The 20562-nt window shown below is 41.8% G+C and overlaps 1 protein-coding gene across 1 annotated transcript; it reads right to left on the bottom strand.

Moving 5' to 3' along the window:
* Nucleotides 1-5006: 5006 nt before the first annotated feature.
* On the bottom strand, nt 5007-20391 carry LOC131696837 (guanylate-binding protein 1-like). The gene is made up of 18 exons (XM_059009031.1): nt 20303-20391; nt 19097-19301; nt 17547-17674; nt 17316-17425; nt 16238-16428; nt 15801-16043; nt 15031-15311; nt 14003-14116; nt 11969-12173; nt 11263-11390; nt 11032-11141; nt 9802-9992; nt 9366-9608; nt 8594-8874; nt 7181-7393; nt 6631-6733; nt 6082-6275; nt 5007-5803 (listed from the first exon to the last, which is right to left on the bottom strand). Exons 2-18 carry the CDS (start codon nt 19290-19292, stop codon nt 5588-5590), a joined length of 3147 nt encoding a protein of 1048 aa, XP_058865014.1. The 5' UTR covers nt 19293-19301; nt 20303-20391; the 3' UTR covers nt 5007-5587.
* Between the last annotated feature and the right edge of the window lie 171 nt (nt 20392-20562).

Genomic DNA, 20562 nt, shown 5'->3' with positions numbered 1-20562 from the left:
GGGTTACAGTTTGCAATCGCTTTATTATTATTATTATTATTATTATTATTATTATTATTATTATTATTATGATGATGATGATGATGATGATGATGATGATGTAGGTATTGTCCGCATTTAATATCTGATTTCTTCCCTGTCACTTCTCTTATTCTGTTAGTATGGTGTGATTTTCTTTTGCTGTTTCATTGCTGCAGTGGCATGTTTTAAATGGAGCTGAGAAGCACACAGAGTATTGTTCACATCGCCTATGAACCTGTGATCTCTGACGTGCTAATATAAAGGTTTGAGTTGGGGAGCCAGGAGAGAGCAGCCCTATGTACTGCATTCGTTGCAATCTGGTTTTGCATTTCCTGATTGAACAGTAAAGTTCTCAAAGTCGTTGTTGTGATTCTGGTATTTCAGTGCAGCGCTCCAGCATCCCCGATGCTGATGCAGTTTGCCTAACTGGCTCACAGTGATTTCATTCTAACACTGCTGGCAGTTCACATCAGTTTAAGCGACCTGTTTTTTTCAATTGTAATTCATCTGCTCTCCCCTAGATGTCCCTGCAGCCACTCCCGTTATAGTAATCAAATTCACAATTAAGAAATCAACACATTACGCTTTGACTAATTAGAAAAATAAAAGCTAATTATGAGTATAAATGGTAATTGAATAAATTGATTCGTTAAGAGAAAAATCGAGAGAACTAAACATGGAGTCAAAGACTTCACAATCAAAAAGCATTTCATTGAGTGAACGCACGCAACACTATCCACCTGGTGTTCTGCACACCGATGGGTATCATTTATTTAGCACAACTTGCCATTTATCTTTGGCCCACACTCGAAAGTCAACAACAGACCGACATTTATCATCAGAAAAACACAGAAAACGAAAGGCTGAGATTGACAGCTATGAGGCGGAGTCCTCCAGTAAAAAACTGAAGGGGGACGAAAATGATAGCCCTTGCCAGCAGTATCTGGACAAATAATTTTCCGAAAGCAGACAAGCTGGTTGAAACCATTAAAAAATTGTTTAAACATTGCCCAAGCAGAAAACTAAGTTTTAAAGACCACCTGACAGAAGCAACCCAACAAGAAGGCTGTACTTTACCCATAAAGCTGCCACCTGGGCCATGCAGAACACCCATGAGGCTCTTGGTATTCTGCTGTTGAATATCATTCCAAATACATCCCTTTTAACGCAGGCTTCGTGGAAAAGGAAATGCACATTTCACCAAACTCTGTGGTGTTAAAGGACCACCAGTAATTGCTTAAAGATGTGCAAAGTTTAAAATCTCAACTCTCCCTAATTGCGACGCATGCCATTGGACTGGTGGATCTGATTCAGTGGTTTGAAAGCCGTGAAGTAAGAGTCCATCAAACATATAATAAAGATGCAGAATTAATAAATACATACCAAGCAATAGCACAAGAGGTGCACAGCACAGACACCGCAAAAAACAAACTATGTCTAAAAACCTTCCATGACGTTCCTGAAAAACTGACTAATTACTACAACCCGGATCAATGCAAAAAGAAACCATGTTTTTTTCAACCAGCTGATAACTTTCTGATGGCAGTAAGGATATTCGACCCACAACAAACGTGTAGTTTGGATCTGGAAGCCCTCCCATTATATTCTATTCCAGGATTTGATGCTGACTGTAAATCAGAAATGCAAAAGAAAGTAGAATGACTTTGAATGAATTTGGGATTAAAGCTGAAGAATTATTCTATAATATATTTGTCAGTTGTTACCAATTCTGTTGATGCTGAAAGAAGTGTTTCTTCTGATAGCCAAGTTTTTACAGAACAGCGTCGATCTATGAAAGAAGGCAGGTCAACCAACTGACGATGCTTAAGTTTAATAGCAACATTTAATGCATGGGACATTTTCTTTCAGTGACACTTAATGTGCTGCTTGCGAACAACCTTGCATTATTATTATTATTATTATTATTATTATTATTATTATTATTATTATTATTATTATATTTGTAATATATATGCTACAACACTGATGTTATGATTTCAGTATTTCATATAAACTGTTCCAGGAATCAGTGCTGTTTTTTTTTTTTAATATTTTGTTGACAAATGATGTGTTACTACTAGTAAACTGAAACATTTAAATGATTTATTTACACATTCTAATAAATAATATTGAATAAGATGTATTTGTAATAAAGGGATGCATGACTAAATAAATGTCTGTAGCTAATTGAGATGATTAAAGGAATCGTGAGATTATTAACCAATAAGTGGTTTAATTAAGCAGACTGCATGGCCACCTTGTGGTGGGAGGAATGAAGTGCAGCCTAAGAAATCAGGTCATGTAAAACGCAGGGCCCTACGTATAGTTAATGTGGTGGGGAGTTTATTATGTATCTACACAAGGCCCTTTCCACTGCAGGGTATACTGTGCCATCGCTGTGCATTCTCACTGTGATTCTCTACATGGTGGGCTATGGTGGCTGCCTTTCTCTCTCAGTTGTAAACAGCAATTATTGCAGAAAATGAAATTACATTTATTTTGAAGTGTAGTCATGGGATCCACTGGTACTGTGGCCACTTAACAATGGTTTTAAAGTGTAAGGATGTAAAATATATATTTTTTCTAAATGGTGGAAACAGGTATTCATTTGGGTCTCTTGATCAAAATCACACTTTGAATGTCTTAACTAGTCTTGGTTTTCATAACACTGAAAACTGTTAGAATTATGAGCATTTCTAAAGGGTAGTGTAATCCTCATTTTAGACTAGCAGGGGGGTCAAACTTCCTGGAGGGCCGCAGTGTCTTCTGGCTTTCGTTCCACCTGAGCTCTTAATTAGTTAATTGGTCTAATTATTTGATTAACTGGACACATTTAACACTTCTCTTCAGGCCGCAACATGTTTCATAGGTAGTGTATCTTGAATCAAGTGCATTATTAACACCATCAACTGTAAAAGACCTTGAAAAATATTAAATATGTCAAATTCAACAAATAATTAGATCAATTATATTAATTGAGAGCTTAAGTTGGAATGAAAACCAGAAGACCCTGCAGCCCTCGAGGACTGGAGTTTGACACGCCTGTTTTAGAGCCAGGAACAATTTTAGCAATTGATTACAGGATTTATATAAAGTTGCAAAAATATCCTGTACATATTTAAGGTTGTTGTCCCTCAAAACACACCGAGCTGAAATATGACATTCATGACCCCTACTGCCAGACATCTTCATGAGAGGGAAAGTCCTGAATGTGATGGTGAGCAATGCCCTGCCCCAGACATCTTCATGAGAGGGGAAGTCCTGAATGTGATGGTGAGCAATGCCCTGCCCCAGACATCTTCATGAGAGGGGAAGTCCTGAATGTGATGGTGAGCAATGCCCTGCCCCAGACATCTTCATGAGAGGGGAAGTCCTGAATGTGATGGTGAGCAATGCCCTGCCCCAGACATCTTCATGAGAGGGGAAGTCCTGAATGTGTTGGTGAGCAATGCCCTGCCCCAGACATCTTCATGAGAGGGGAAGTCCTGAATGTGATGGTGAGCAATGCCCTGCCCCAGACATCTTCATGAGAGGGGAAGTCCTGAATGTGATGGTGAGCAATGCCCTGCCCAAGACATCTTCATGAGAGGGGAAGTCCTGAATGTGATGGTGAGCAATGCCCTGCCCCAGACATCTTCATGAGAGGGGAAGTCCTGAATGTGTTGGTGAGCAATACCCTGCCCCAGACATCTTCATGAGAGGGGAAGTCCTGAATTTGATGGTGAGCAATGCCCTGCCCCAGACATCTTCATGAGAGGGGAAGTCCTGAATGTGATGGTCAGCAATGCCCTGCCCCAGACATCTTCATGAGAGGGGAAGTCCTGAATGTGATGGTGAGCAATGCCCTGCCCCAGACATCTTCATGAGAGGGGAAGTCCTGAATGTGATGGTGAGCAATGCCCTGCCCCAGACATCTTCATGAGAGGGGAAGTCCTGAATGTGATGGTGAGCAATGCCCTGCCCCAGACATCTTCATGAGAGGGGAAGTCCTGAATGTGATGGTGAGCAATGCCCTGCCCCAGACATCTTCATGAGAGGGGAAGTCCTGAATGTGATGGTCAGCAATGCCCTGCTCCAGACATCTTCATGAGAGGGGAAGTCCTGAATGTGATGGTGAGCAATGCCCTGCCCCAGACATCTTCATGAGAGGGGAAGTCCTGAATGTGATGGTGAGCAATGCCCTGCCCCAGACATCTTCATGAGAGGGGAAGTCCTGAATGTGATGATCAGCAATGCCCTGCCCCAGACATCTTCACGAGAGGGGAAGTCCTGAATGTGATGGTGAGCAATGCCTTGCTCGTGCTTCTGCATTCATTTATTGTGTTCTGTTTCTTTTCATAGAGTAATGTTGACTGTGGGTTTATATTTATATACTTTTAACTGTCACATCCCAGAATGCCAAAGGATAGTGAGTCGACTATACAACCGTTGGTACCTGGCACAGAGAGATTCACAGCCCTCACTACATCAACCTGTTGTACTGTCTCTAAAGCTTCAGGGCAGCAGTGTGGAGTAGTGGTTAGTGCTCTGGACTCTTGACCGGAGGGTTGTGGGTTCAATCCCAGGTGGGAGACACTGCTGCTGTACCCTTGAGCAAGGTACTTTACCTAGATTGCTCCAGTAAAAACCCATCTGTATAAATTGGTAATTGTATGTGATATCTGTATAATGTCAAATATGGTATAATGTGATATCTTGTAACAATTGTAAGTTGCCCTGGATAAGGGTGTCTGCTAAGAAATAAATAATAATTATGCGGTACATGAAGATATTCTACAAATTGATTATTTCCCTATATTTCTTTTCTAAAACTCAATCATTTAGCTACAAGGGTGATAATCCAAAAAAGAGGACGTCCCTTCACCCATAGAAATGTAAATGTGACGTAGACAGAGACACACAGCTCCATATGCCCCCAGATTCTGACTGTATAAAACAAGGAAATACTGGGGGATATTGAAGCAAAGAAGGAGTTTGGCAAACGATGGCAGTAAAGACCCACTGTTCATGTTCTGTGTGTCACCTGACTGGTAGAAACATGCATACTGTACATGGATCATTCGGTTTAGTTTTTTTCCAGGATATTCCCTGATCGTTCCCCCTATCTCCATGAAGCTCTGGGAAGAAAGTTCCATGAGGAGTCTGACCAGAGAATGTTAGTTTTGTACTTATACAAGGTTCTGTTGTAAGAAAATAGACAAAAGTTGTTGGAATAATAGAATTTGAATAGATAATGGAATTTATTTTACATCTAAGGCCACCACGTTGGCTGTTTGGTGCTGCACAGTGAAATGTGTGCTCGGCTTGTGTCAGGAAAGCTGCAGAAAACGATGGACCTGTATTGTAAAATCCACATCATTATACAAAATCTACAAGATACAGTCACATATTCAGTTAAGAGTAGTCAGACTAGCAAGCAGTCTACCTAAAACATGTAAATAATACCGTAATCATTTCTTCAAACTATTTCTTAGCGCTTAGAATGTGAAATACTGTGAGTATGTTGAATAAGTAACAATCACACAGGAACATAAACATATATATGAAGGAGATCAAGCCCATTTCATCAAAAGAAGCGTGAAAGGAAGGAAGTGGCAACTCCGAGTGCTCTTCCAGCTATTCCTGGTAAAAACAAGGACGCCGCGTTGCCAACTGTTTCCATGACTTTGCTTAAAGTGGACTGGGATTGTGTCTCCTCCTTCTTCTGACTCAGGCTTCTCACGTCATTCTCAAGTTTCTTTGCCTTCTCCTCAAAACCGCTCTCTAGAAGATCCTTCTGTTCCTATAAAAAGGGAGGCAGGTTATATGGTTACACGTGAACACAAAAATAGGATTTTTAAATGATTTCGGAAGAGGAAACTCCATTTCATAGCTTGAATTATTATTCCATTTCATTTCTATTAAGCATCTATCCCAGCAACTCACAGTGACTTAACGAGGCTGGAAAGATCCCAGTGGTTTAGGACACACACTGCATTGGTGTTCCTGTTTTTATAAACTTTGACTGCATTGCACCCTCTGTAATAAATATCTGTCCAATGCATGTAGAGGTGGGATTACCCTGAGTTTAGCCTGCAGCACTCTATCATACTCCTCTGCGGCAGTCTTTTGGTCTTCCTTCAACTTTTTCAGAAGCTGCTCCATGTTCTGCTTGTAGGATCTCTCCTGGTCGTCCAGCAGCTGCTGCAGAACCTTTTGATTTTCCTGTATTGCCCGTCTGTCCCGCTCCATAGCATCACGCCTAGCTTGGTCCTCTAGGAGACAGGAATAAAGGGACAGCGTCTCACAAGAGAATTATAAACTTTACAATCTAAAACCATCTTCATCTAAAATCCACTGCCTATCGCATTAGCACTGGAGACATTAACACTGGTCCCCTTTAAAGGTGATCTAAACATGTTCTTAACTCTTATTAGCACTAGCGATATTTGTATTTGTTGCCAAGGCCACACAGGGTATTAAACACATGTGACATCTCATGAGCATGTGTAAAGATGAGTGGTGCTTCATGATGGTGGATAAGTGTAACATCTCATGAGCATGTGTAAAGATGAGTGGTGCTTCATGCTGGTGGATAAGACCCTGTTTCAGTCAGGATTTGAACCTCACCTTCTATACGTTTTTGTTGCTCGCTGAGAGACTCATCAGCAGCAAGAATCATGTTACCCATTGTCTCTTTTCCATTCAGAAATTCCTTCAGAATGGCATCAGCCTGGAAATGATCACATAGAAAATGTTTTTAAAAGGTTTAAAGAAGGCTTTTGTATTGATGAGCATTTATTCTAAAGTCACTACTGTTGCTATTATACTATTTTCCTGCCCCTTTAACTGTTGAACTGTTAATTTCCTTGCATGTCCGCTGCACACGGCTGTGCCTCGCATTGCTTTAGTTTATGCAACAGGCTTAATGGCAGAGGAGGCTGAAATAACTTTAGTGTTATATATGAAACGTACACTTCTGTTATTAAGCATGACAGGTCACGTGTAAAATGCACATTTCGAAAGCCTGGCTAGTGATTCATTGTGTGCAGTAATTCCAAGTGCATCCCAAGAGCATTCTGCACATGTGTTCCAATCGCTCTGCTTAAGGAAAGAAGGACAAGTCTGTGTGCAGAAACTGTGATGCAGAGATAGGGCTCCCCTTGGTGTCGTGTGCTACCTGAATCCCTTTGCCAGGTGTGTCTTTGTATTGCCTGATGAAGTGTTCCTGGTCACTCTTGTACTGCTTGTACCCTCCTATGTCCATGTAGAAACCTGAGCTCAGTCTGTCCTCTACATTCCTGAAGAGACTTGCAATGAGTGCCTTGCAAGACTTCTCTGATTCCTTCTCATTCTTACGACAGATTGATTCATACTCCTCCTGCAAACATTTCTGGGGAGAAACAATTAAAAATAAATAAATCTGGACAAGCCATTGGATTTAGGTTTGCTATTAAACCAGTTTAGTTGAATGATATTAATGATTATTAGGCACCACACTCCTCTATAATAGAGTAATAATACTGTGTTGTGAATAGGGCTTGTTGGGGCTGGTCTAATACATGAATAATACTGTGTTGTGAATAGGGCTCGTTGGGGCTGGTCTAATACATGAATAATACTGTGTTGTGAATAGGGCTCGTTGGGGCTGGTCTAATACATGAATAATACTGTGTTGTGAATAGGGCTCGCTGGGGCTGGTCTAATACATGAATAATACTGTGTTGTGAATAGGGCTCGCTGGGGCTGGTCTAATACATGAATAATGCTGTGTTGTGAATAGGGCTCGTTGGGGCTGGTCTAATACATGAATAATACTGTGTTGTGAATAGGGCTCGTTGGGGCTGGTCTAATGCATGAATAATACTGTGTTGTGAATAGGGCTCGCTGGGGCTGGTCTAATACATGAATAATACTGTGTTGTGAATAGGGCTCGTTGGGGCTGGTCTAATACATGAATAATACTGTGTTGTGAATAGGGCTCGTTGGGGCTGGTCTAATACATGAATAATACTGTGTTGTGAATAGGGCTCGCTGGGGCTGGTCTAATACATGAATAATACTGTGTTGTGAATAGGGCTCGTTGGGTCTGGTCTAATACATGAATAATACTGTGTTGTGAATAGGGCTCGTTGGGGCTGGTCTAATACATGAATAATACTGTGTTGTGAATAGGGCTCGTTGGGGCTGGTCTAATACATGAATAATACTGTGTTGTGAATAGGGCTCGCTGGGGCTGGTCTAATACATGAATAATACTGTGTTGTGAATAGGGCTTGTTGGGGCTGGTCTAATACATGAATAATACTGTGTTGTGAATAGGGCTCGTTGGGGCTGGTCTAATAGATTAATAATACTGTGTTGTGAATAGGGCTCGCTGGGGCTTGTCTAATAGATTAATAATACTGTGTTGTGAATAGGGCTCGTTGGGGCTGGTCTAATAGATTAATAATACTGTGTTGTGAATAGGGCTCGCTGGGGCTTGTCTAATAGATTAATAATACTGTGTTGTGAATAGGGCTCGCTGGGGCTTGGCTGTTCTAGTCCTGCAGTATCTGGGACCCCTGCATGAAAAAAAGCACCCAGTCCATACCATGAGCTCCAGCTGGTATCTCTGATTCTCATCCTTGAAGCAGCGCTCCAGAAAGATGTGTACAGCTGCAGCCTCACACTGGCCATGCACATCAGAAAGCTCCTTCTGGGTGTGACTAGGAAAGGAGACTCTCTCCTTCATCTGCTCCTTGTAGTGAGTGAGGGCACTGTGCACTGCGGCCGAGTTCTCAATCTGAGACAGGGCCAGAACAGCATTATCCAGACTAGGGACCTTCCCACTGGCAATGGTGTCCAAATACGTCTCTACCAGTCTCCCCAGCACTGGAACACACAAAGCACACACTTTGAAGGGTATCAGCGTTTAACCAAACATGTAGGAACAAAATCAGCAGCAAATATGAGCCAAAGTGGAAAAACGTTTGCAACGCAATTTATTCTTTGTATATTTTTTTGACCACCCCATTTTATTATTACTAATGAAAAACTGTTTTTTTGCTGATAAAATGTTTGAGTACTAATTATAAGCGACTGAGAGTCTGAAGTGATGATATACAGTATTAGTTATCTTATATAATCAGTATATGTACAATGGGTTTGAAGTCTTGTCCTAACATGGATTGAGTTCTTTGTTCTTCAACCTACAAGTAGATTAGCGTAAACTTTTACTGGTGTGGTACTCCCTGAGAACCTGGACTTCAAAAGGAAAGAACTGCCGATCTCTGTGTTATAATCGTGTGGGGGAGACAGTGAGGCTGTAGCCGTGTGGGGGAGAGACAGTAAGGTGTGGATTTGAGATGTTTTCATGCACTCACATCTGCCAGTGACTGTGAATCCTCCTTTCATTGTTTTGGTTTCAGTATTGTTGAAGATGTGGGCACAGAAGTTCTTGGTCTGTTCTACAAATACTGGTTCCAGGTCGCTGTCAGAGAGCTCTTCAATTCTCCTCATCTTGTCTTCGGAGGTGGGACGCCTGAACACAAAGCACTTCCTGCTGGGGAAGTAATTTCGGATGCACTCGCGTGGCAAGTTATAGGTCTGGGTGGACTTGGATGAACCTGTTAAATGAGAAATAAACACTTGTCATGCAAGTTGACCCCCTACCTGCCCCCTGCCACCAAGTGCAGGCTGAAATAGGCCGCCTTTAGGTGTGTCCAGGATTTGGACTTGGAAATGGGTAGGTCAAAAATAAATTTGTATCAAAATATGTTTAGGAAACAAATCTGCATCAATATCTCTGTGAAATTTTACCTTTTTTTAGCTTTAAGGAATTATTCAGGTATTCATCGGCTGTGATAGGCTTCCCATCCATAATCAGGTCCAGAGAGAAATCTCGCACCGTCCAGACGAAGGAGGGGAAGAAACGAGCGAATTCTGAAGAGATATCCAGATTCCCATCTCCTGCCTTAACTTCCAGATGTTCTGTCAGCTCAGTCACATAGCTATAGGCAAAGGTTAAGGATCCACCCTACTGACAGTGCACAGCATACACCCTACTGACAGTGCACAGCATACAAGCATACACCCTACTGACAGTGCACAGCATACAAGCATACACCCTACTGACAGTGCACAGCATACAAGCATACACCCTACTGACAGTGCACAGCATGCACCCTACTGACAGTGCACAGCATACAAGCATACACCCTACTGACAGTGCACAGCATACACCCTACTGAAAGTGCACAGCATACAAGCATACACCCTACTGACAGTGCACAGCATACAAGCATACACCCTACTGACAGTGCACAGCATACAAGCATACACCCTACTGACAGTGCACAGCATGCACCCTACTGACAGTGCACAGCATACAAGCATACACCCTACTGACAGTGCACAGCATACAAGCATACACCCTGCTGACAGTGCACAGCATACACCCTACTGAAAGTGCACAGCATACAAGCATACACCCTACTGACAGTGCACAGCATACAAGCATACACCCTGCTGACAGTGCACAGCGTACACCCTACTGAAAGTGCACAGCATACAAGCATACACCCTGCTGACAGTGCACAGCGTACACCCTACTGACAGTGCACAGCGTACACCCTACTGAAAGTGCACAGCATACAAGCATACACCCTGCTGACAGTGCACAGCATACAAGCATACACCCTACTGACAGTGCACAGCATACAAGCATACACCCTACTGACAGTGCACAGCATACAAGGATAAGCTCCAAAAAACTTTATATAAATATATATGTTTTTAATTATATAAGACACTTTGCATCAGGGACCTACCATACCACTGTCAATAGGTAGGGTAGCTATAGATGGCCAGGACAGCACTGATTCTGCACAAGTCTAAGAAGTATTTGAATTATCCTGAAGTTTGTACTGGAGGTTTAAATGAGCAGAGAGTTGTGAGGGGAACGTCTCCTATCACTTCCCAGCACAGTCCTGACAGCAGCCAGCACTACACTGATAAATTCATACATTTGGTTGTGGTTTGTCTGGATACTGCAGGTTCTGCACTGAGTTGTCGGTGATGGTGCCCATGCTGTTGTAAACCAAGGTGCTGCTGAGCAGCACAGCCAGTGTGAAGATCCAGTTATCATTCTTCTGGTCTCGCTGGGAATTCAGAAATAATTACTGTACATTAAACTTTGAAACTAGGAAATCTACAACGCACACATCATAAAGATACACTTTTTTATTTTAATTGAAAATGTGAAATCTAGAGACGCTGTACCTTCTCCACATCTCCCAGCCCCTCCGTATCGAGCAGCACGAGGGTGTGGCCGGGTTTACACGGGTGAGGGACACACCACATCCAGATGCCTTTAGTGTGGGACTGTATGGTCGCCCCCAGGGAGAATCCTGCAAAACAAAGGGGAATTCCACAATGCCAGCACAGCCCAGGAAAACCCTTTCAGCACTTTGCTCACGCCCAGGTCTGCTTTATTACTTGCAACATGCATCCAGTTATAATGTGTGGTAATGGAAAGCAGACTTTATAATAATTCAGGAGTGGTCAGGTAATCTCATGCAGGTAATGTACAGTAATGTAACAGTAATGCAGGGGCTTCATTATAACACGAGTCATTATCTGCATACACTCATGGAAGGACTGTGCACTCTGCACTTACAAACACTTTATCAGGTCAAACAAGAGTCATAAAACACCCTGGAGAGATGTACAGTTCTACTGTGCTATTGTAACTGTATTACAGTATTACTGCAGTGCTTTACAACCCTGGTCCAGAAGTACACTCCAGGTTTCTGTTTCAACCACTTCACTTATTTTTATCTGTACTGTACAGTCTGGGGATGTGGATTCCATAGTGATCACTGTAGCAACACACTTTAAAGCCTGTCTGTCTGTAAGTTTGCTCTGATGTCTATTGGAAATAATGAATACTTAAAAAACAGATGCAGACAGGGCCCCCTCTTCTTACCCGATCTCTTCCCAGCCAGCTTGTTCATGAGGTAGGATTTGCCTGTGCGATACAAGCCCACGATAGCGACCACCACCACCGGCTGGTCAATCTGGGACAGGATCTCCAGCGCCTGCTGGTTCACGTGAAGCTGTCCAGTGGAGCTGTTCTCTATCAGACACACAGGGGCTGGCATTGCCACTGTATTGTTACCTATAGCTGTTTCCTGGACACAGACACACGCAAGTCTTAGAAACAGCAGTATAAGATCCCTCACAAAAAACGTCACGGTATCTAATCCCACAATTGTGATCAAGTCTTCCAGCTGGGAAAACAAAGTGCATTCGCTCACATTCACTCACAGTATAACACAGCACATTCACACACTGTATAACACAGCACATTCACTCACTGTATAACACAACACATTCACTCACAGTATAACACAGCACATTCACTCACAGTATAACACAGTATAACACAGCCCATTCACTCACAGTATAACACAGCACATTCACTCACTGTATAACACAGCACATTCACTCACAGTATAACACATTCAAATATGCTTTATTTTGCTCTTATCTGCCCCCTATTTTACTGCATTTAATCCTGTACCTCAGAATATTGTAATCTGCCAAGTGTTTAATCTGTAGTATTTTGTACTTAATCATATCCTGATGTAACTATCACTATTTAATCATATCCTGATGTAACTTTCACTATTATCTGCTGTATTATTGAATTGTGGTTTGTCACACTTGAGAATTATTGTATTTCTTGTTCTTATTGTATGACTTATATTGTAACACTTGAATGTATTTGTATTTGCTTGCGATTGTAAGTCGCCCTGGATAAGGGCGTCTGCTAAGAAATAAATAATAATAATAATAATAACACAGTATAACACAGCACATTCACTCACAGTATAACACAGCACATTCACTCACAGTATAACACAGCAAATTCACTCACAGTATAACACAGCACATTCACTCACAGTATAACACAGCACATTCACTCACAGTATAACACAGCAAATTCACTCACAGTATAACACAGCACATTCACTCACAGTATAACACAGCACATTCACTCACTGTATAACACAGCACATTCACACACAGTATAACACAGCACATTCACTCACAGTATAACACAGCAAATTCACTCACAGTATAACACAGCACATTCACTCACAGTATAACACAGCACATTCACTCACAGTATAACACAGCACATTCACTCACAGTATAACACAGCACATTCACACACAGTATAACACAGCACATTCACTCACAGTATAACACAGCACATTCACTCACAGTATAACACAGCACATTCACACACAGTATAACACAGCACATTCACTCACAGTATAACACAGCACATTCACTCACAGTATAACACAGCACATTCACACACAGTATAACACAGCACATTCACTCACAGTATAACACAGTATAACACAGCACATTCACTCACAGTATAACACAGCACATTCACTCACAGTATAACACAGCACATTCACTCACAGTATAACACAGCACATTCACTCACAGTATAACACAGCACATTCACTCACAGTATAACACAGCAAATTCACTCACAGTATAACACAGCACATTCACTCACAGTATAACACAGCACATTCACTCACAGTATAACACAGCACATTCACTCACAGTATAACACAGTATAACACAGCACATTCACACACAGTATAACACAGCACATTCACTCACAGTATAACACAGTATAACACAGCACATTCACTCACTGTATAACACAGCACATTCACTCACAGTATAACACAGCACATTCACTCACAGTATAACACAGCACATTCACTCACAGTATAACACAGCACATTCACTCACAGTATAACACAGCACATTCACTCACAGTATAACACAGCACATTCACGCACAGTATAACACAGCACATTCACTCACTGTATAACACAGCACATTCACTCACAGTATAACACAGCACATTCACTCACAGTATAACACAGCACATTCACTCACTGTATAACACAGCACATTCACTCACTGTCCACTGTCCACTCCTGTGCTGCACTCTGGAATGGCTCGCTGATTCACAATCCTTCAGACTCTGGAACCTCTTTCCTGAACGGATTGATTCCAATTCCTCGTGCAGGAGCCTCTGAGGATACAAATAAACCTATTCTAAAAAGGCACACGAATAACAAAGTAAAATATTTAAATACATTCCTAATCTTTGTTGTAAGAAAGCACATTATTTATTAGTTCATTTTGATATGTGAACAGCATGTTGCATCCACAAAACCACCAGTTAAACAAACACATCTTTAAAAAAGTGTAAATTCCTGTAAATACAAATAGATAACTAAATAAAGCAGAACTCGACACTGAGGTTGCATATATCACATGGTCATTAGTCCAATCTACATACTTTGCTTAGCAGGCTGGTTTATTTCCGTCCCTACAGTCCTGAGGCTAACTTTCTGGAGGCTCTTGTTAACTTTGCCTTCTGACCCAGATAATTCCAGATGTGAAAGTGTTTCTGAAGTTGAAACAGGGAGCACTCAGCCCATCACACATGTCACTCCTAACCGGAGACACTCTGTTCTACTTGTGAGTGGGATCATCTCAGCAGCAGGACAAGCTCATTTCTGCTTTGTGATGTTGAGTAACATTGAGTTTCTGCTAATGCAAAACCCTCAGGGAAGGTTAGTTTCAGAACGCATGGGGTTACTGTCTTGATGCAACCTGAATCAGAAAGGTAAAAAACTTTACACTTGGATCAGTCCTTTAAAGTGACAATAAACAAGCCAGAGGTTTGAAGACAGTACATGTGCGTGACTTCACTCAGCCCTACAGTGTACAGCAGTGGCATTCAACTCTGACCCTTGACATCTATTCCAGTCCTGATCTTTATTCCAACCAGGTCCTAAATTAGTTAACTGCTTCTTAGCAGCTTCAATGAACTACATTAGAACTTGCTTGGAGTAAAACCTGGACTGGATCTCGAGGACCAGAGTTGAGTACCACTGGTGTAAAGTGTACTTCATAGACCTGAAAGTTCACAGTCCATACCATGAGCTCTAACAGGTATCGCTGATCCTCATCCTTGAAGCAGCGCTCCAGAAAGATGTGTACAGCTGCAGCCTCACACTGGCCATGCACATCAGAAAGCTCCTTCTGGGTGTGACTAGGAAAGGAGACTCTCTCCTTCATCTGCTCCTTGTAGTGAGTGAGGGCACTCTGCACTGCGGCCGAGTTCTCAATCTGAGACAGGGCCAGAACAGCATTATCCAGACTAGGGACCTTCCCACTGACAATGGTCTCCAAATACGTCTCTACCAGTCTCCCCAGCACTGGAACACACAAAGCACACACTTTGAAGGGTATCAGCGTTTAACCAAACATGTGAACAAAATCAGCAGCAAATATGAGCCAAACTGGAAAAACATTTGGAACGCAATTTATTCTTTGTATATTTTTTTGATCACCCCATTTTATTATTACTAATGAAAAACTGTTTTTTATGCTAATAAATTTTTTTGAGTACTAATTATAAGTGACTGAGAGTCTGAAGTGATGATATACAGTATTAGTTATCTTATATAATCAGTATATGTACAATGGGTTTGAAGTCTTGTCCTAACATGGATTGAGTTCTTTGTTTTTCAACCTACAAGTAGATTAATGCAAACTTTTACTGGTGTGGTACTCCCTGAGAACCTGGACTTCAAAAGGAAAGAACTGCCGATCTCTGTGTTATAATCGTGTGGGGGAGACAGTGAGGCTGTAGCCGTGTGGGGGAGACAGTGAGGTGTGGATTTGAGATGTTTTCATGCACTCACATCTGCCAGTGACTGTAAATCCTCCTTTCATTGTTTTGGTTTCAGTATTGTTGAAGATGTGGGCACAGAAGTTCTTGGTCTGTTCTACAAATACTGGTTCCAGGTCGCTGTCAGCGAGCTCTTCAATTCTCCTCATCTTGTCTTCGGAGGTGGGACGCCTGAACACAAAGCACTTCCTGCTGGGGAAGTAATTTCGGATGCACTCGCGTGGCAAGTTATAGGTCTGGGTGGACTTGGATGAACCTGTTAAATGAGAAATAAACACTTGTCATGCAAGCTGACCCCCTACCTGCCCCCTGCCACCAAGTGCAGGCTGAAATAGGCCGCCTTTAGTTGTGTGCAGGATTTGAACTTGGAAATGGGTAGGTCAAAAAATAATTTGTATCAAAATATGTTTAGGAAAAAAAAACTGCATCAATATTTCTGTGAACTTTTACCTTTTTTCAGCTTTAAAGAATTATTCAGGTATTCATCGGCTGTGATAGGCTTCCCATCCATAATCAGGTCCAGAGAGAAATCTCGCACCGTCCAGACGAAGGAGGGGAAGAAACAAGCGAATTCTGAAGAGATATCCAGATTCCCATCTCCTGCCTTAACTTCCAGATGTTCTGTCAGCTCAGTCACATAGCTATAGGCAAAGGTTAAGGATCCACCCTACTGACAGTGCACAGCATACATCCTACTGACAGTGCACAGCATACAAGCATACACCCTACTGACAGTGCACAGCATACAAGCATACACCCTACTGACAGTGCACAGCATACAAGCATACACCCTACTGACAGTGCACAGCATACACCCTACTGAAAGTGCACAGCATACAAGCATACACCCTACTGACAGTGCACAGCATGCAACCTACTGACAGTGCACAGCATACAAGCATACACCCTACTGACAGTGCACAGCATACACCCTACTGACAGTGCACAGCATACAAGCATACACCCTACTGACAGTGCACAGCATACACCCTACTGAAAGTGCACAGCATACAAGCATACACCCTACTGACAGTGCACAGCATACACCCTACTGATAGTGCACAGCATACAAGCATACACCCTACTGACAGTGCACAGCATACAAGCATACACCCTACTGAAAGTGCACAGCATACAAGCATACACCCTACTGACAGTGCACAGCATACAAGCATACACCCTACTGACAGTGCACAGCATACAAGCATACACCCTACTGACATACACCCTACAAGGATAAGCTCTAAAAAACTTTATATAAATATATATGTTTTTAATTATATAAGACACTTTGCATCAGGGACCTACCATACCACTGTCAATAGGTAGGGTAGCTATAGATGGCCAGGACAGCACTGATTCTGCACAAGTCTAAGAAGTATTTGAATTATCCTGAAGTTTGTACTGGAGGTTTAAATGAGCAGAGAGTTGTGAGGGGAACGTCTTCTATCACTTCCCAGCACAGTCCTGACAGCAGCCAGCACTACACTCATAAATTCATACATTTGGTTGTGGTTTGTCTGGATACTGCAGGTTCTGCACTGAGTTGTCGGTGATGGTGCCCATGCTGTTGTACACCAAGGTGCTGCTGAGCAGCACAGCCAGCGTGAAGATCCAGTTATCATTCTTCTGGTCTCCCTGGGAATTCAGAAATAATTACTGTACATTAAACTTTGAAACTAGGAAATCTACAACGCACAAATCACAAAGATACACTTTTTTATTTTAATTGAAAATGTGAAATCTAGAGACGCTGTACCCTCTCCACATCTCCCAGCCCCTCCGTATCGAGCAGCACGAGGGTGTGGCCGGGTTTACACGGGTGAGGGACACACCACATCCAGATGCCTTTAGTGTGGGACTGTATGGTCGCCCCCAGGGAGAATCCTGCAAAACAAAGGGGAATTCCACAATGCCAGCACAGCCCAGGAAAACCCTTTCAGCACTTTGCTCACGCCCAGGTCTGCTTATAGATGCTTTTCACAGTGTATAAGAAGAAGGTGTGGTCCCTCAGAAACATGTGCAGTTCCAGCAGTACAGCAGGCTGTGCCATGACAATCCGAACACTGCTCATTGTAAACTCTTAACATGATCGCATCCCTCTCTGACAATGTGCCTTTACCTTTTCATAGTCAAACAACACAAAGACATGGACACAAGACTATGGACTGCCAGGCGTGTTGATACAGTTAATACAACTCTGTGAGGAGTGAGGCCGGAGGGTGTAGCAACACTGCATTTACACCAGACAGTTTTGTATTGGTCCAGAAGAATTTTAATTGATGAAGAAATATGAAAAATCACATAATGATGATTATTTTGAATATGTAGACTATAGAGACGGAGTAATAGGATTGTAATGTTTTCAAGACAGATCACATTCGTGCCCCATCTACTTTTGTCTTAGTCCTGCTTTCACCCACTCCCTGTTTTAATATACAGGGAGTACGACTAAAGAAGTATTAATTGTTGTGTGAAACTGTAATCGCTTTAACTCAATTAGGGATTGTTTGAATGCTGATATCTCAGATGCACATTATCTCTGTGCAAGGAAACAAATAATAATTAACATTTTACTCTCACTAGACGAATGAGTTACAGAAAATCACAGCAGAAATACAACTCGAAAGAAAAAAAAACATGTAAGGAAATATGAATGTGATCATGTACACTAACCGGACTGTAACTTATGAGTTCACAGAACTTCAGAGTGTAAATAACAGGAAATCAGTCTTTGTGAGAGCAGACATTAACGAAAGTAGGTTTGCTAAGGCAACATCCGTTTTTTAGAGGTTGTGGTTAGGACTTATGAAGAAGTGTACAGGATGCAAGACACGTAGAGCAGTGCAATCTGAGGGGAGTCAGAATTAACAGAACACCACAAACATGCTTTTTAGCACGTCGTCTCATTGCTTGATGTGGTATAGATACAGCAGGGCAGGGGTGCTTATTTGAGACACGCTTCCAAGAGCTTGCATTCCCTCCCCGAACATCGTGTGAGGTGTGCCCGACGGGACTCCCAATGGGAAGGGAATATGACCAGCTACCTAACTACTGTCTAGAACCTAGTGACCATTTTAACATGTCTAATGTTAATCTCTTCTAATGCAGGTGTGCTCTGAGACTTGGAATCAATAAATATAACACTGTACAAGTTCAATCAGGAGTGATTCTCATCTTAATTACACTTTATTAATTATAGCAACACACTCTAAAGTCTCAGAGCCTGTCTGTCTGTAAGTTCACTCTGATGTCTATTGGAAATAATGAACACTTAAAACAGATGCAGACAGGGCCCCCCCTTCTTACCCGATCTCTTCCCAGCCAGCTTGTTCATGAGGTAGGATTTGCCTGTGTGATACAAGCCCACGATAGCCACCACCACCACCGGCTGGTCAATCTGGGACAGGATCTCCAGCGCCTGCTGGTTCACATGAAGCTGTCCAGTGGAGCTGTTCTCTATCAGACACACAGGGGCTGGCATTGCCACTGTATTGCTGGCCATTGCTGCTTCCTGCACACAAAACCACATTCAAGTCTTAGAAACGCTGATTTACAGAAATGAACTGACAAACGTTTTCTGTTTCTCACAAAAAGGTATGTATTATTATTATTATTATACATTATTTTGTACAACTATCCTTGCTGTTACCCTAATGAATTTAAAAATCAGAATGTATTTTGTAAAAATATTAAACTTTTTAATTAAATATTCCTTGTCATGTCACAGATACTGTTCTTCCACAAAATCACAAATAGCTGGAGATATACTGTTCTTCTGAATTACAGTTTTAAAAAACCCTGTAAACCCTAAATAATAAATCCCACTGAAAAAAGAATTGAAGGGAAGATAAAGGCCATCATAAGGATACATATGTTTCAGGTGATGCATCTCAGGGCATTGTCTTTAGCAGGTTAAATAAAAAATGATTGCACAGCTCAAAACTACTTAGAGTGCACGTGTATGGCTCTTTGTGAGGATTGAATTTGTACAGCTGCTGCGAGTCTGAATGAGCTCATATAAACTCAGCAAAACAAACACACCATTGAGGAATTGCACAATGAATTACCCACGAATTACTGGAAATGTAAGGAGGCAGTAAACCTGTGATCTGATCAATAATAGTATTTTTTTATTATTATTTAGAATTACAGTAAAACAGTGTTGACAACACATTTGACAAAAATGGTATGACAATTGTCTCCATATCCAGTAATGCCGGTTTTCAAAGCGATTGTGAAGGACTGTGCGTGCAGTTATGCAGAGCTGTGTCGTCTTTATGAAGGTGTTATATTATGAATGAGCTTCATTATCAAATACAGCGCTAACAACAAATACTATACCTGTGTGCTGTGTTTACTACACCTTCCATAGCTTAATCCTCTAAACACTAAATAAATACGTACATAATAATACACTTCAGCCTGCATTAAAGTCTTCAAAAACATGATACAAATGCCAGCATTTACCCTGAGCTAAGATTTCATAGAGAGGTGAATTTTCGTTGACTGTACCTGTTTTTTCTCTGCAGTGTATTAAGAATATCTGAGGAATGGGAACCGAACGCCGCTCTGCTTCGACTGCTGTGCTCCGCTCTCTCTATACTGCTGTGAAAGGACAAGGAGAGGCTGCAGGTTTTATCGTGCTCCGAAATTACTTTCAGTTTCACTTTGAAGAAGTCGTTGAAATAACAGCAAAACTCTCCTTCAATCCGAATTCTCTTTCTTAAAAGAAGACCGGAGCAAGCCGGGTCATTGTAAAGACTTTATTTTTC

This window comes from Acipenser ruthenus, chromosome 38, assembly GCF_902713425.1.
Source record: "Acipenser ruthenus chromosome 38, fAciRut3.2 maternal haplotype, whole genome shotgun sequence".
Taxonomy (NCBI): Eukaryota; Metazoa; Chordata; class Actinopteri; order Acipenseriformes; family Acipenseridae; genus Acipenser; species Acipenser ruthenus.
This window is presented reverse-complemented; position numbering and strand designations above follow the sequence as displayed.

Bases quoted from the DNA above. Each gene is read 5' to 3' on its own strand.
- LOC131696837 (XM_059009031.1), bottom strand. From the start codon at position 19,292: ATGGCCAGCAATACAGTGGCAATGCCAGCCCCTGTGTGTCTGATAGAG. The intron at 14,117-15,030 runs GTATGGACTGTG...TTGTATCCTCAG, and splicing joins GATACCTGTTAGAGCTCATG to AGGCTCCTGCACGAGGAATT. The intron at 11,142-11,262 runs GTACAGCGTCTC...CTGAATTCCCAG, and splicing joins GGCTGGGAGATGTGGAGAAG to CGAGACCAGAAGAATGATAA.